The sequence below is a fragment of the Medicago sativa genome, chromosome 3 (genome assembly GCF_051527215.1).
Source record: "Medicago sativa cultivar Bolivia chromosome 3, Bolivia_mono, whole genome shotgun sequence".
Classification (NCBI taxonomy): Eukaryota; Viridiplantae; Streptophyta; class Magnoliopsida; order Fabales; family Fabaceae; genus Medicago; species Medicago sativa.
This window is the reverse complement of record NC_140751.1, coordinates 72752062-72768841: the sequence shown is the minus strand read 5'-3', so window position 1 is coordinate 72768841 and position 16780 is coordinate 72752062. Positions and strand designations below refer to the sequence as shown.

Sequence of the window (16780 nt, the reverse complement as noted above, 5' to 3'; positions counted from 1 at the left end):
TTTTCGTGGTTATTTGTTGTCATTGGAGCATATTTGATATATAGCATATTCGATTAACTTATCCGTGTATTAAGTTTTTCGTGACCAATTGATATAAGTTCGTCATAATTGCTTTTAATAGGTAGTAATTGGTAGAGTAATTAGTGCACACTTTCTAAATTAAAAGCAATTCCTATACGAAAATATAGGTTAAAAGTTTTCAATTGCCATTAACTACTATTTCAAGCCATTAACTACGTTCTTAATTGTCATTAACAGTGTGTCATTCGTTTTTAATTGCATTAAAAGTGTGTTATTCGTTTTTAATTAGCATTAAGTAAATCCTATGAGAGAAAATGATGAGTTTGAGAATATAGATTGAATCAACGGGTGAGATTAAAAGCAATTGAAAGCAATTCCTATACAAAAATAAAATTGAATACTTGTTAACAAAATTGCACATAGCCATGCACTGCTCGATCTTTAGTCACATCATAAAGAAAAACGGAGAGCATCAAAAACAGTGTCATTACCGTAAAGAATGGAAACAGAAAATTTAACAAAAAATATACTGCATCAATTTTTTTCGTGATGCAATATTTGTTGTTAAATTTTCTGTGCATATTGATGCAAAGCTTTTCCATATAGCGTGACAAATGTGTTTAATATATTTTTCGTGGCTATTTTTTTGTTATTGGAGCATATTTGATATATAACATATATAGTATAGTCGATTAACTTCTTCGTGTATTAAATTTTTCGTGACCAATTGATATAAGTATGTTTTAATTGCTTTTAATAGGTAGTAATTGGTAGAGTAATTAGTGCATAATGCATAAAAGCAATTAATTAAAAGCAACGGGTGAGACTAAAAGCAATTAAAAGCAATTCCTTTGGTGAAAATAAAATTGAATATTTGTTAACAAAATTGCACATAGCCCTGAACTGCTTGATCTTAAGACACATCATAAAGACAAATGGAGAGAATAAAAAAAATGTCATTACCGTAAATAATAGAAACAGTAAATTTAACAACAAATTTTATTTTGCATCAATTTTTTTTCGTGATGCAATATATTTTTTGCCACTAAACAAAAAATTAAAGATGCCACGGCACGAAAAAGAGAGCAAACTAAACTGGAAAGACAATAACATAAATCGCATTACGTACTTTTTTTGCATTTTTTTATTGATGCAAAACTGATAATATTTGAAAATAAAAACTAAATTATTCTTTCTTTCAAAGAAAAACTTATACTATCACTAATAAAAAACTCAAGTCAAGCGTTTATCAACGCTTGAATACGATAACATATTTTTTGTCCATGACGCACTTGCACTTGAAAATCAACACGTCTCCGCCCTCAATACCATTGGCAGCACAAAAACTCGTCCAACCTTTTCCGAACATCACATTTGGTATGGGGTTGTCTGTATATTTGAGTCTCACAGGAATGATATTGTCATAAAGTCCGCACAACACGACGTAATCGTGATGTTTCACTCTAAGGAATTTGCCAAAAGTCTAAGGTAGTTCCTAAAAAAAAGAAAAAAAAAATTGTTAATGACATACAAAAATTCTTTATTATAGCATATATAAACCTCTAAATGAATAGCATAAAAAAAAACAATAAACAACCTTCGGTGATTTCGTCGATCCATATCCAGCGATAGGAACTTCAAAGGTACAATAGCACGATGCTGCCGCACTCATGGAATGATAAGGTGGATAATCAGATGGAGTAATGTTATGAGCAAAAACAAATATTTGAAATCTACTTCCACCAAGGTACTGGAAAGCAATAATCTTACTTCCACTAAACTCGTAGAATAATCGCAATGCACTCCAACCATCTGTCAACAACGGCCGACTAACTGATTTGTTGAACATGACGTTATGAGTATTCCCATCACCATCTAGCAAGTGCCATTGCTCCAGTAGCTCGTAGAAATATTTAGCAACAAAGAATGGTTGTAGTTCTCCGACATCCTAGAAGTTAGACAGTGTATTAAAAAAAGGAAAAACAACTGCAAGCTGATTTAAACAACAACAAAAAATATTAAATCCAACCAAAAGAGGATTTAATTTATGGACTCCATTCATCTTAGAAGTTTACGGACTCCGTTCATCATATTTAAATAGAAAAAGATTAAATCATCAAGTGAAACAAACCTGATTTTGTACATGCACTGTGAAGAACGAACAGTTAACTTTAGTGGTAAAATTTGGGGGAAACTTCACCTTTAATCGCATATCTTCCTATCACTCTATTTGGATAGCAAATTGAAGTGAAAAAAATGTATGTGTGAAACATTGTAATGTCAGTACGAAGAACACCTTTTGATCAGCAATTAGTGTAGGGGATTGTTGACCGACTTTATTTGCATTAAATACGTCTTCAATTGCATTAACTAAGTAATATGAGAGAAAATTTGTAGACTTTGAATCAACGGGTGTGATCAAGTGTGAAAATAGAGGTTGAACGGATGAGATTAGATTAGTCATTAGTACATGTTTAGGAGGGAAACATGCTAGGGATTAGGGCAAAGAAGGGTGAATTAGGGCAAACATGATAGCCAAACAAGTCCAGCTTTTATAATAAAGGATAAGTCATAAAACATAGAGAGTACAAAATTTATGATACATTCCAAGCCATGAATCATAGGAATAGAAGAACTTTAATTATGTTAAATAATAGAAAGTACACAACCTAGGGAAAATTGTCAGGCATAAATAATTAACAATGAAGAAGTTTAATTTCGGTCAATCCTTCCAAGTACACAATTTAGGATACATTGCGAAAAACTTCGTGATAAACTACATTAGAGGTTACATCAGTGTCTTCACCATCATCATCAGATATTAATATCTTCAAACCTTCTATTGAAGTAACCCTTGACAAAGTCACGTACAATTGACCATGAGAGAAGATAGGTGATGGCAAATATACGCCAACATATTTCAAAGATTGACCTTTGTTTTTGTTTATAGTCATTGCAAAAGAAACGGTAAGCGGAAATTGCTTTCGTTGAAACTTGAAAGGAATTCTAGTATCAGACGGTATCAAAGATATTCTTGGAATAAAAACTTTATCACAGAGCCGGATATTATTTATCCTTCAAGCACAAACTTACCCATCCTTGTAATGACCAACCTAGTTTCGTTACACAATCCCAAAATCTGATCTATATTTCTCAACAACATCACTGATAACATTATCAGGTAACATTGTGCAAACCGTGTGGTTTTAATGCTAATCAATATACCATGTGGTTTTATTTCCATTATACAATAATGCTAGTTAATGTACAATTGATTGTGTGTTATTTTATTTCCATTATGCAAATCGTGTGGTTTTATTTCCATTATACACGGTTCATGTAGAAACGCACGGGTTATTTCCATTATACAATAATGCTAGTTAATGCACAATTGATTGGGTGTTATTTTATTTCCATTATGCAAACTGTGTGGTTTTCTTTTAAGGAAAATGCTGAGTTTCCCGAAAGAAATTGTCCCGAGCGATCACGAATGATGTACCACCTCACGTTTTCTCCTATCCAAGGCTTTGTGTTTGCTTTTGAAACTACATATAATTGGATTAAACCAACAATATACTATCACATGCTTGCGCTGAGCTAATGACAGTGGTTTATAACATGCCTGATAACAATATGAAGAAAAGTGACAGTAGCGGTGGCTTTGTCTTTTTTGAGGCACATGTGGCCTCTTTTTTTCCCTTTTCCAAGTAGATAGTAGTGCATGAAAGAAAGAAAGAAACATAACCTATCTGAGAAAGAAAAATAAAATAATGAAAGATAGCACAAAGCAGCATTCGTGAAATTCTCGTGAGAAAATCTCTCGCGAGATATAGCAATGCTCTTCTTTTAATAGGCAAAAGGTGCTGGGTTTTTTTATATGCAACCGTGTGGCCTCCCTTTTTTTTTAAAGAAATTTTCAACCATGTGATTTTAATGCTAGTTAATATACAATTGATTGTGTGTTATTTTATTTCCATTATACAATAATTCTAGTTAATGTACAATTGATTGTGTGTTATTTTATTTCCATTATGCAAACCGTGTGATTTTCTTTTAATATGCAAAAGGTGCTATTTTTTTTATATGCAACCGTGTGACCTCTTTTGTTTTTAAAAGAAATTTTCAACCGTGTGGTTTTAATGCTAATCAATATACAATTGATTGTGTCTTATTTTATTGCCATTAAACAATCTCCATTATGCAAATCGTATGGTTTTCTTTTAATATGCAAAAGGTGATGTTTTTTTTTTTATTATGCAACCGTGTGACCTCTTTTGTTTTTAAAAGAAATTTTCAACCGTGTGGTTTTAATGCTAAACAATATACAATTGATTGTGTCTTATTTTATTTCCATTATACAATTTTGAACGTAATTCACGGGTCTAATTTGGGTTGGCAATTAATACAGCAATCGTGTGTTATTCTATTTCAAAAATTAAAATAATTTGCAATCGTGTTATAAATGACAGTTACTACAACCTGTAATGAAATGACTTTCTGGAGTGTATTAGGAGGTCAAGCGTCGACCTAAATGCTTTAGAATGAGCGGGAAAATCCTAGCTTTAGGGTTATGGATAGGGTTAGCTTCACCTGACAAGCTTTAGTAAGTAAGATTTTTTTTAATATGAAACCGTGTGGCCTTTTTTTTAAAAGAAATTTTCAACCGTATGGTTTTAATGCTAGTTAATATACAATTGATTGGGTGTTATTTTATTTCCTTAATTTAAATCGTGTGTTTTTCTTTTAATATGCAAAAGGTGCTGTTTTTTTTTTTTTGTAAAACTGCAACGTGTGGCCTTTATTTTGTAAAAAGAAATTTTCAAAAATATGGTTTTAATGCTAGTTAATGTACAATTGATTGGGTTTTATTTTATTTCCTTAATTTTAACCGTGTGTTTTTCTTTTAAAATGCAAAAGGTGCTTTTTTTTTTAAAAAAAAATGCAACCGTGTAGCCTTTTTTTTTTTAAAAGAAATTTTCAACCGTGTGGTTTTAAAGCTAATCAATATACAATTGATTGTGTCTTATTTTATTTTCGTTATACAATTTTGTAGTAATTCACGGGTTAAAAGAAATTTTCAACCATGTGGTTTTAATGCTAATCAATATACAATTGATTGTGTCTTATTTTATTTCCATTATACAATTTTATTTCCTTCATAAAATTATATGCAATCGTGTTATAAATGGCAGTTACTACAACCTGTAATGAAATGACTTTATGGCGTGTATTAAATGTGAGGAGGTCAAGCGTCGACATAAATGCTTTAGAATGAGCAGGAAAATGCTAGCTTTAGGGTTAGGGTTAGGGTTAGCTTGACCTGACAAGCTTTAGTAAGTAAGATATTTTCCCAATAGTATTTACAAGTGAAATATTAGGCCGTTCGAAGATTTTATCATAAATCCATAATTTTTTTATTAGATGGTCTTCTATCTAAACTGAAATTTGTTTTCTAAATAATTATCTATCTTATTTGTCACAGATATAAAACGTATTCTGAATCTATAAATCACATGTCATGTGTTTAGATATTTTCACTTGAGTTCGAACTTAGAACGTCACAATTGTATGTGCGTGAGTTTAAGCAATGGTTAATGATGTAGTATTTAGCTATCACTCAAAAGTAAGTAATTTCAATATCGTTTCCACATGGACTAGTGCGATATCATAAACCGTTCAACATCGATTATCATCTTAAGTTAGGGTTTGATTGATTGTTTGTTATAAAAACTATTTGAACTAAATTGCGGTAATAAAAACGGAGATTGATAAGGCGTGAAACTGTTAGGATTAGAGTTCGTCAACCAAGCTTCGCATGTATTCTAATGATCTCACATATACGGATTCTAGCCTTTAATCGATGTTATCATGTATCACTCGACAACATCATTCTTGTCTAAATGATATTGTGATTTCGATCGTATCGTTTAATCGACGATTTCTCAATCTATTAAACGATCTGATAGCATTAAGTTCTAATACTTTGTGTGATTATCAAAAAACAAATTCTATGTCTAAGAATTCTTGTTTTGATAGATGATTATTCTAACCCTAGATTCAAAAGTATTTTTCAATAACATTTCAAATCAAACATAAACATAAAGTGCAAGAATAATCTCAATATAAAGTAAAATGATAGAATTATATATTTAAAGATCAAAAGATTACATACTAGACTTGATCAAGTACCTCTAATCCCAAACAATGGAGAATTAGTTACCCATTGTCATTACTAGACTTGATCAAGTACCTCTAATCCCACATAAAGTGCTAGAATTATACCAGACTTGATCAAAATATGTCTTCAAGAGTGGTTTTCTCATAATTTGTTGTAAAATAGACATTTATTCGTCTCCAACTCCGACCAAGTATTGCATCTCCGTCTTGTCACCTCTTATAGACTTTCGCCATCTAGCACGTGCATTGTACACTTGTTTTATATTCGTCACAATTTCTTTATTTTTTTCCATTAAATCCATAAGAATATTCCTAGGCAACGCCAATCTTTTTGTCATGTCAACAACTTTTTTCTTCTCCTTCTTTCTTAGTCTACCGGTAAGAAGGTGAACGTCTAACCTTGACTCCAACTCATTGTTTTGAACACTATTAAGAATGGTCAATCACCATTCATTTGTCTTCTTCTCAAAGTAACCACACATCCTAAACGGACAATCACATTTCCTTGAGTCTGTGCCTTCAAGTTTCAATTTCTTCTTCGTCTTTGGTGGTTTGTATGCACCACTCCTTTCACATTCAACATCAACATTGGATTTTTTATATTTGATTTATCTATAGATATAGTAAAATTCTCGCCTTTGCCGCTTGTTGACGAACCCAACCAAGCAAATCATCTCGCTCTTGCCATCTATCATTTGTGGGAAAAAAATGACGCGGTGTTTACTTCCTTATCACGAAGCTTGGAAACACCAGTATGTTTTGCTTCAACTGAAGCTTCAATAGAAGGTTTGACATCAACGGAAGTTTCAATGATGTTTGATTTCGGCTAAACACCATCATCCCCCACATTTTCAACTATCACTATATCTATTGAATAAAAAAATAACAGAAAAAGCATTATAAATAAATTATGTAACAAGCCTAAGGAAAAAAAACAAAATTGGAAAAAGTGCAATTTTCATGTTTTAAAAACCAGACCGATTGTTGATTCGGTAAAGGTAACGAGTCAATAAATCATTGGCCGACCCATTGGAAATCCCATTGTAATAAACCTATCAGCAAAACTTAGTTTGGGATGAATAGTAGCTCTACAAATGTAAATAATATGTTTGGATTGCAAGACATCTTGAAACAAGAGATAGCATAAGAAGTTGCCTACTTCAATTACACCATTGTATTGGAGTGTGCTTCAACAAATACCGGCTTAGATTTCTTAGCTTGATTTTAATATATTGGTCAAGGTTGTGTAACTTATTTAAATTTTATGTACAATAAATAAACTCAATGATCACAAATAAAGCTATCAAAATAGGTTAGTCTACATGGACCGTCCCGCTAACCTAAATAAAACTTGGAGCATGTGCCCTAAAATTATAGCCCAAATTTTTTCAAGACTTTTTATCCCGTGTCCCTAAATAATCTTCCCTCCATTAGGGCTATCCCGTTTGAACCACCCGTAGTCCGCAACCCAAAAATAAACATAGTGAATCGTATAAGACCACCATCATGTACTAATTGCTTCTGAGCCCTAGCCTTACACGCCTTGCATAGGTTCCGATCTTCTTTTTGGATTAAAATATTTGATTTTTGCTTTGTTAAAATAATATTGCCAAAAAAAAATCATATTCTAGTAGGACTTTTTTTCGGAAATGTACGTAAGGACTTTTTAGCCCCACCCAAACAAATCATATTTATAACTCTATCTTTTTGTAACAACAAAAATAAATTCTCTCTTTTTTAAAACCTTGCTATCCTGAAGGCTAGATGATTTTTCGCATAATTTTACGTTCAGTTATATTTGAGATTAGGGGGTAGTATTTTGTTTTTTGTAGGAAAAGAGATTGGGTAGTATTTACTGCATGTTATTTTATTAATTAGTGAGATGGACATGTAGCATTTTATGGTATAGTTTCACTTTATGGCCAGGCATAACTATGATGCATCGTCTTTGCCACATCACATATGAGCAGTTTTATGGCCAGGCATAACCATGATATTATGAAATTCTTTGTTTTATGTACTTCTAATTCTAAATACCGTCTCAAAATAAAATACTTCTAAAAATGGAACTTTCTTCTTCACTCAGTAAGCATCTTCTGAAGGTGGATACTGTGAAAAGCAAGTGCATTAAGCTTAGTAACGCGGTTCGCATTTATATATGAATTTAATATCTATATCAACGCTATCTATCCATGAATATCAACACTATAATCTTTTTGGTGCATGTTGAATTTTCGATTGTACCATAAAAATAATCCAATTAAATTGTTTGTTGATGACACTTTTTTGCAAGCTCTAAAAAACTCTCTATAAAATTTCTGTTTTATATTATTTAATTAGATGTATATGTAAAAATTTACATTGTTAACTAATGCATAGAACCTTTAAAAAAATAACGCATAGATTAAAAAAAAAATCCCTATAGATTCTTTCAACAAGGATAATCATTTTTGTTTTACAAAACAAAGATAATCATATTTGATATGTGTCAATTGATTAATATGAGTGTAACTCTCACCTAAACTTTAATCATTGTTTCACTATGTTGTAAATAGGGTGTTCAAATTCAAAGCAATCAATAATAAAACCACAAATCAATTAAAGTAACTGAAAAATTGAACAAAACCAAAATGTATTGGATATGTTTGAATGTGCTTTTGTAACAACCGATCAAATCAAATTAGATTTTAGATATTTTTTAAAAGCAAACCAAACCAAACTGCATAAATAAATTTTAATACTTTATTTATTTGTATAATATACTATATTAATTTATTATTTGCTGGTTTTTTTTATTTTTCAATAATATTTACTAGATAAATTTAATGTATTTTTTACTATTTCATACGTGTCTTTATGTCAGTAAAAAAGTAATCTTTTTATATCAAATGAATTGTCATTTTTTTTTTGTGGTGGTCGGGGTTCGAAGCCCGGACCTTGCATATATTATGCATTTTCCAAACGAACTGACCTATGCTCACGATGACAATGAATTGTCCCCGGACCTTTTGCATATATTATGCATTTTTCAAACGAACTGAGTTATGCTCACGAGGACGATGAATTGTCATTTTGTATTTTTTTTAGGAAATAGTAAATATTTTTAATATGTATAAAAAATCTTTAGATGACCGTAATTTAAAAAAAGAACCGGGGTAGTTGTTGAACTTGAAAGTCAATGTAAAAATATTATGAATTAATTTCGTATGAAATTTTTCTTGATAGTTTTATTTCGGTCTCTATATAAGCATAAGGTATCCTCTTGTGTTTACCACATTACAAGAACATTGCATTCATATTTCATTTGATTTCTAAAAACATTGTGAAGATGGATATGAAAATCAACAAAGGAATTCCACTAGCTACATTCCTCCTTCTTCTACTTATTTCTATAATTTCCACATCCCATTCCTTATCATCTTTGGATGACAATTCCACAGAATTACCATTTCATTACGTCGTTTCTTCTACTGTTTTTCCGCTTCAAAAAGAGCCACATGGGTAGGCCATCAATGCCTCTTATTTCTTCCTTAACAATTTCATTCCATCATTCCAAAATCGATGTATATCAACTTATGACTAAATCATTTTTTTTATGATGATGCAGGGGTTATACGGTGTCCCTCAAATTTGGCAATCCCGAAAAGTCCTTTAACTTTAATATTGACACGGGTAGTGATCTCACTTGGGTTCAGTGTGATTATAAAGACCGTCAAGGTTTAACCATGGTATGTTTGACATAATTACATTGTAATATTAATTAGTACTATATGCTGATCTTTGTTGGTTAATTTTGCAGCCTGTGGAAAAACTTTATAAACCCAACATGTACAAGAACTGTGTGGAATGTGGGACTCCCTTATGTGTTGCAGTCCAGAAAAAAGCGAAACTTCCTTGTGTTGATCCAGATATGAATAAACCCCACAAGAAGTTATTATGTGTGTATAGAACTGGCTATGTAGATGGTCTTAAAATTAAAGGGTACCTTGTATCAGACGGTATTATTCCCATAAAAAGCTCTGATGGCACTTTACAACACCCTCCGCTGGCATTCGGGTAAGTCAATCCACTGAAGATTATTTAGCTACCTAGTTTTGAATTAACTATTTTTATTTAATAATAATAATATATTGTGTTCAAATTAATTAATATGGCAGGTGTACAAATAACTTGGAGGTTCCTAAACCTCCTAAACCTGAACAAATCCCAGAAGGGATCCTAGGGCTTGGGAATGGTGAGGCCAGCATATTGTCCCAGCTTAAATCTAAAGACTTGATTAAAAATGTGGTAGGTCACTGCTTTAGTGGGTCAAAAAGAAAAGGAGGGTACTTATTTTTTGGAGATAAATTCGTTCCCAAATCTCCTTCACAGATTAGTTGGACACCTATCGAGAGTCCTCCAAAGTAAGTAAATGATTTAATATATAGATGTTGTCACTCATACATACATATACCATACACAACATTAATCAATTTAATTTGTTTGTTTATGTAGAAATAATAAGATTATCGTAGAAGGACGATATTTCTCAGGACCAGCAAGTCTTAGTTACAATGGAAAACCTCCCTCTATCAAGGATCTTCAGTTTATGTTTGATTCCGGGACTGCCGATTCATCCTTCAATTCTAAAGATTATAAAGTTCTTGTCAATCTGGTGAGCAAAAATCATAGAAATTAATTAACTATAAAGAACCTTATTATATATCAATTTCATCGTCTTATTTATTTACTATAACAGTTCATAGTGGTTGTTGATCAAATATTAATTAATATTTCAGATAAACAGTGAATTGAATTCGAAAGGAAGAAAGTTTACACAAACTAAGGTAGATCATCTAACTTGTTGGAAGGGTGAGAACCCAATTTGGAATGTATACATGGTTAAGGACAAGTATTTGAAGTCTATAATACTAAGCTTCCCAAACAATGCGCAGTTCCAACTACCTGTTGAAGTTTACATAGGAATCTCAGTGAGCACCTTTTACTTAAACTACTTTCTCCATCTTAAATATTATTAATAAAAATTATTTTTCTTCATATTTACTGATGTATCCCGTCCATATTATAAATTACATACATCAATTATTCAATAAATCTAAAAATATAATATTTACTTGTTTTTGAATCAGATACTTTGATTTGTGGTAATCTTATTATCCATGTAATCTTATGCATATATTTAATTTTCAGTCTCAGGGCTACATCTGCTTGAACATTGACGATAGCGGTGAAGCAGGCTTTGATGTTATTAATGTGATTGGAGGTAGCAGAGAAATTTTCATAATAAATTATCTTTCTCTTTTTATTTGTAATGGTTATGTTAATGCTAATGACATTTTTTTTTTTTGTGTCAACAGCCTCCTCTATGATGAATAAGCTAATGATTTTTGACAACGAAGAAAAGCGGATTGGATGGCTCGACCATGCGAATTGTGATAACCTTCCACCTTTGTCACAAATAAATCGTTGATTAGTTGATACTTTAGAGGGAGGGATATGAATGATGGTAGGATTAATTAATTATATGGGAATAAAATAAATACACAGTTTGTATTGTACTAGAATTAAATAAATTGAATCCTTCCCCAAAAAGAATTAACATTATATTATATGTGACGATTATCGAGTTATTTATCTATATTTTCTCTATTCTAATCAACTCAACACGAGCGTATTTTTAATATGGTGTCCACAAATATTATTGTGTTGCTGGCAATTTGTGATCTAATAATCTTCTTATATGATGACAAGAATGGGACAAAATTTTTACTAGTACATAAATATTTCCACTATTTTTATAGTCTTTCCCACGAAATGAGTTTAATGCACTCCTGGAGTTATGTTCCTCAAATCAATAACCTCATGCATCTCCTTGTTTTTTTTTTAAATAATATGAAGTGTTGAGAGCAATGTAGAACCAATTCCCCTTCTTCTGTCCCAATATCAATTCCCAGCCAATTTTATGAATTGAGTTCCATACTTCAATGAATATGAGAACATAGTATATTCTCCACCCAAACACTCCCATCGAACAACAAAATATTATCACGCAGCTAAAGTAAGAAACGAGAAAAGAAGAATTGAACACACAATATTTACCAGTTGCCATAATCTCCGCTTGTGCAATTTTTGTTGCTTGCATTCTCGAATAGGACAGGAAAGAGCTCCCGTGAAGTGTTATGTTTCCAGATTTCCTCAAGTATTTTTGTTGCATTATTTGAAAACTATTGAGGATCCAGCTTTCCACCAACATCTAAAAAGAACGATACTTGAAATTGAGCAAGTCAACCAAGGAGCTTGAATTAGTATCTATCTGACATCTCCACTTCCACCCACTTAGCAAGGCCAAGTTATTTCTTCATTTTCTCACCAATCTCAAAATTCAATCCAAATTTAAAATTTAGTTCGCTTTATGTTCCTCAATATGTTCATTCATTCATTGTTTTTTTTTATTCTTCTCTTTCTATCTAAACGTGATTCATTACTACTCTTATTCTATTCTTTTTCTGTTTGATTCTCAATAATCAATCTTGTTTTCTATTACATAATGGTGGCCAACCAGGTCCCCCAATATTCCCAAGAACAAGGGTTATCAAATTGATATTTGAGTCCATACTTATTGCACCCTAATGAGAACTCGTGTGCTTTGCTTGTTACTCCCATATTGAATGGTACCAATTGTCATTCTTGGTCACGGTCCATGACAGCGGCATTGCCTTCCAAGTAATAAACTTCATTTTATCAATGGTACGTGTGTTGCCAAGACCCTCTGATGAAGATCATGATTCCATAGCCTGGGATCGTTGCAACACCATGATCTTCTCTTGGTTCAGCAACTTTGTGGATCCTGAGATATAACTGAGCATTCCTTTGATGGATTTAACTTCTGAAATACAGAAAGAACTATAAGACGGATTTTACCAAGGTGATGGATTCCATATCTCTGATATTCAAGAAGAAATATATAGTTTGAGACTAGGTGATTACACTATTTCTTCATATTACACTAAAATGAATAAATTTTGGCAAGAATTAGACGTTAGACCTATTCATCCAAGTAATTCATGTGTTTATGATTGCAAGGCAATTCAGAAGACGCATGAATATACGATAATATTTTTTGGTCAAGAATATAGCGATAATATGATAATTGATAAAGGACCTCTGCTGTAATTTAACCTTAAGTCTACAAATTACCTGTCCTGAAATATTAATACTACCTACTCTAAAATACCACTATTCTTTATTAGATCGCATATATTGTCCACATTTAATATTCGACAAATTATCTCATCCTAGAGTGGAGGGATTAAGGTACATATGGAAAAAAAATTATTATAAATCTTATCCCCTTTATCATAATATTTTCACGAATAAGATTATATTATTTTTTTGGAAAAAAACTATATATATATTTAAAGGTAACGAGTCACTAGATAATTGGTCAACCCATTGAAAATCCCATGGTAATAAACCTATCAGCAAAACTTAGTTTGGGATGAATTATAGTAACTCTACAAATGTGAATAATATGTTTGATTGCAATCACATCTTGAAATAAGAGATAGCATAAGAAGTTGCCTACTTCAATTACACCATTGTATTGGAGTGTGCTTCAACACATATCGGCTTAGATTTCTTATTAGTTTGGTTTTAATATATTGGTGAAGGTTATGTATGTCATTTAAATCTATAACTAATATGAAAATAAATGTCCATTGAATTTACCATTTTACCCCTAGGAGGGGCATTTTGGTAAATTAATTATTGGAAGGTTTTTTTTTAGGGTTGGTATTTGAATTTCCATTTTTGCCCCTAACAATTTTTTTTAATTATTTTCTAATTTTTATATTTTTAATAACTTTTAATTATTTTTCAATTTTTATATTTTTAACTATTTTTCAATTTTTCCTCCCAAATTCAGTTGCTTCTACATTGCCGTTGTGGGAGATTAAGGTATCGTTTGACCCGACTTTTTTCAAACTTCTCTACATTTTTAAGGAGAAGTTAGGCCGAATACAATATCAATTAAGTACTTACCAAAAAAAGTACTTTTTTTGAACGCATAAAATTGAATGGAATGAGCTTTGACCAGAAGCTGTTGAATGTTACTTTAAAAAACTACTTCTCGACAATTTATTTCACAAGCACCTCTTTTCAACTCACGCTGGGAACCTTTTCTTTATTTTTTAATATTATATTTCAATATGTTTTTTTCTTCCATTTAACTTTATTTTTTTTAACCGTTCCATTAATTTTTTAAGGAGGTTCCATTTAATTTTATTACCTTTTTTTCAAAGGAATTTTATTATCTTTTTATCACTTATATATTTAATTTCAATATCGTTTAATCATCACAATCTCACAAATATTTTTATTCACGCTGTCATTTAATGATCCCAAATATTTTTATCTCCTTTCTTCAACCTCGCGAATATATACACACATTAACGTTTAGAGTAATATATTATGTCCGTCTGTCTGTTTTTTTGTTACGCTAATGCATATAATTTTTTTAGTGCTGCTTGGTTGAGTGCTACCTCACCAATTTTTTTTTAAGTATTTTCCAATTTTTATATTTTTAAAAACTTTTAACTATTTTACAATTTTTTATTTTTAACTATTTAAAACTAAGTTGATGGTTCATGGTTTTTAAGGTTGATATTTTGACATATTACAATGATTCACAATTATCCGTCATTTTACCATCTATCCTTTCAATGTAATCTTCCAGACTGAATATTGCTCAGCTGATATTACTTTTTTGACGTCAAAGAGATTTTTTATTTTTTAACGGTCAAATTATTAATAACCAAGTTCCTACACAAGACGCTAAAGAGTTTAATGTGTTTCTTTCGTTCATTTTGTGTCATGTAAATATTGGTGTTAATCCCTTTTTAGTAACTCTATGACAGTAGCGCTCACTTTTATAATTTTAACTAATATGTAATTTATGATGTTTTCCTGCTCTTGATAAAGCTTTAATAAATATTTTGATAAAGATTTATAATTTTTGTGCAATATTCATTAATTTGTTCATTTTTCCTTCGGATTTTTTTTTTTACAAAATACGTTACTGAACCCCATGCCTTAGACCATGCATCACAAATATTTGGATTATGCGACCTTCATTCTCAAATTTACGAAGAATGGTAATATTCCGTAATTTGAACATCTCTCCTTTAAAATAAGTTTTTTAAAAGTGCCTATAATTCACATGAAAGGACTCGATACTAAATTGCAGTTAATATCTGCCTTTGCTGTAGATCATGTGAAATGATTTATATACGTTGAAACTGAAAGGAAAAATGATATAAATCAAGTAGAGAGGCATTCAACTATCTATCTGATTCAGAAGTTTGTTCAGCTGAAAGGATTGAATACTAAATTGCAGTTAATATCTACCTTTGTTGTAGATCATGTGAAAGGATTTATATACGTGGTACTAAATTGCAGTTAATATCTGCCTTTGCTAGGGGTGGCAAAAATACCCATGCCCATGGGTACCCGTGGGTAAAATCCGTCACGGGTATGGAACGGGTAGCTAAACAGGTATCCACGGGTATAATAAATGGGTATTTGACTACCCATTATTATATGGACACAGACACGGATTGGATTGTATCCATACCCACGGGTACCCATACCTGATAATAAATAAAGTAAATTACTAATATATCTTTATATATCATATCTAATTACTTAAAGTTGGTACCTTATTGAAGAAAATTTTACTGCCCACCTAAAAATCCTCAATAATAACCTATTTTTATTTTAAATTTTTTTAATTCATCTTATTAAGTTCACCGTTTCAACTTCATTCACATCATAAAACATATAGATTATATAAGAATCATGAATTTTCTATGAATTATGTATGATTTATGAAATTTTGAGTGGATTATGTATGGATGTTTAAAAGTTGAAGTTTTTTGGTAATTAAAAAAAGTTATTATTTGTACCAAAAAATAAATAAATTCAAAACTCCATGGGTACCCATGGATACCTCAATACCCACGGGTACCCGTATAGTGGGTACCCACGAGGATACGGGGCGGGCACGAGTATCATATTTATCCAACGGGGCGGGGACAGATATCATATTATCCGTACCCATGGGTATCAATTGACATTTGCTGTAGATCATGTGAAAAGATTTATATACGTTGAAGCTAAAACACAAAATGATATAAAGTAGGTAGAGAGGCTTTCAGCTATCTGTCTGATGCAGAAGTTTGTTCACCTGAAAGAACTGGATACTAAATTGCAGTTAATATCTACCTTTGTTGTAGATCATGTGAAAGGATTTATATATGTTGAAGCTGAAAGTCAAAATAATGTAATCAGGTAGCTTTGGTAATAGGGTTTTCATTGGTTTATAGACAGATATCAATTATTACTGGAAAAGTGTTTCTACCGCTGATTAAATATGTTTTCATTTGTTACTCGTGATCAAGCCATTTTGAAGATTTAATTTTGTAATCCGTAATGCAAGAGTACTCTAAATATTATATTATGGTTTATAATTATCTGTCATTTCGCAATCTATCCTTCCAATATAATATTTTGTCAAATACGTTAC

At 31.3% G+C, this 16780-nt stretch overlaps 2 protein-coding genes across 2 annotated transcripts; one reads left to right on the top strand and one right to left on the bottom strand.

Annotated features, from left to right (window-relative positions):
• Positions 1–1504: 1504 nt before the first annotated feature.
• LOC146939948 (uncharacterized) lies at positions 1505–2975 on the bottom strand. Its single transcript, XM_085749835.1, has 3 exons — positions 2775–2975; positions 1619–1969; positions 1505–1516 (listed from the first exon to the last, which is right to left on the bottom strand). Exons 1-3 carry the CDS (start codon positions 2973–2975, stop codon positions 1505–1507), a joined length of 564 nt encoding a protein of 187 aa, XP_085605961.1.
• Positions 2976–9486: 6511 nt separating this feature from the next.
• LOC146939947 (aspartic proteinase Asp1-like) lies at positions 9487–11879 on the top strand. Its single transcript, XM_085753472.1, has 8 exons — positions 9487–9699; positions 9806–9926; positions 9998–10254; positions 10356–10601; positions 10693–10852; positions 10977–11168; positions 11389–11461; positions 11556–11879. The coding sequence occupies exons 1-8, from the start codon at positions 9527–9529 to the stop codon at positions 11666–11668; spliced, it is 1335 nt and encodes a 444-aa protein (XP_085609598.1). The 5' UTR covers positions 9487–9526; the 3' UTR covers positions 11669–11879.
• Positions 11880–16780: the final 4901 nt, after the last annotated feature.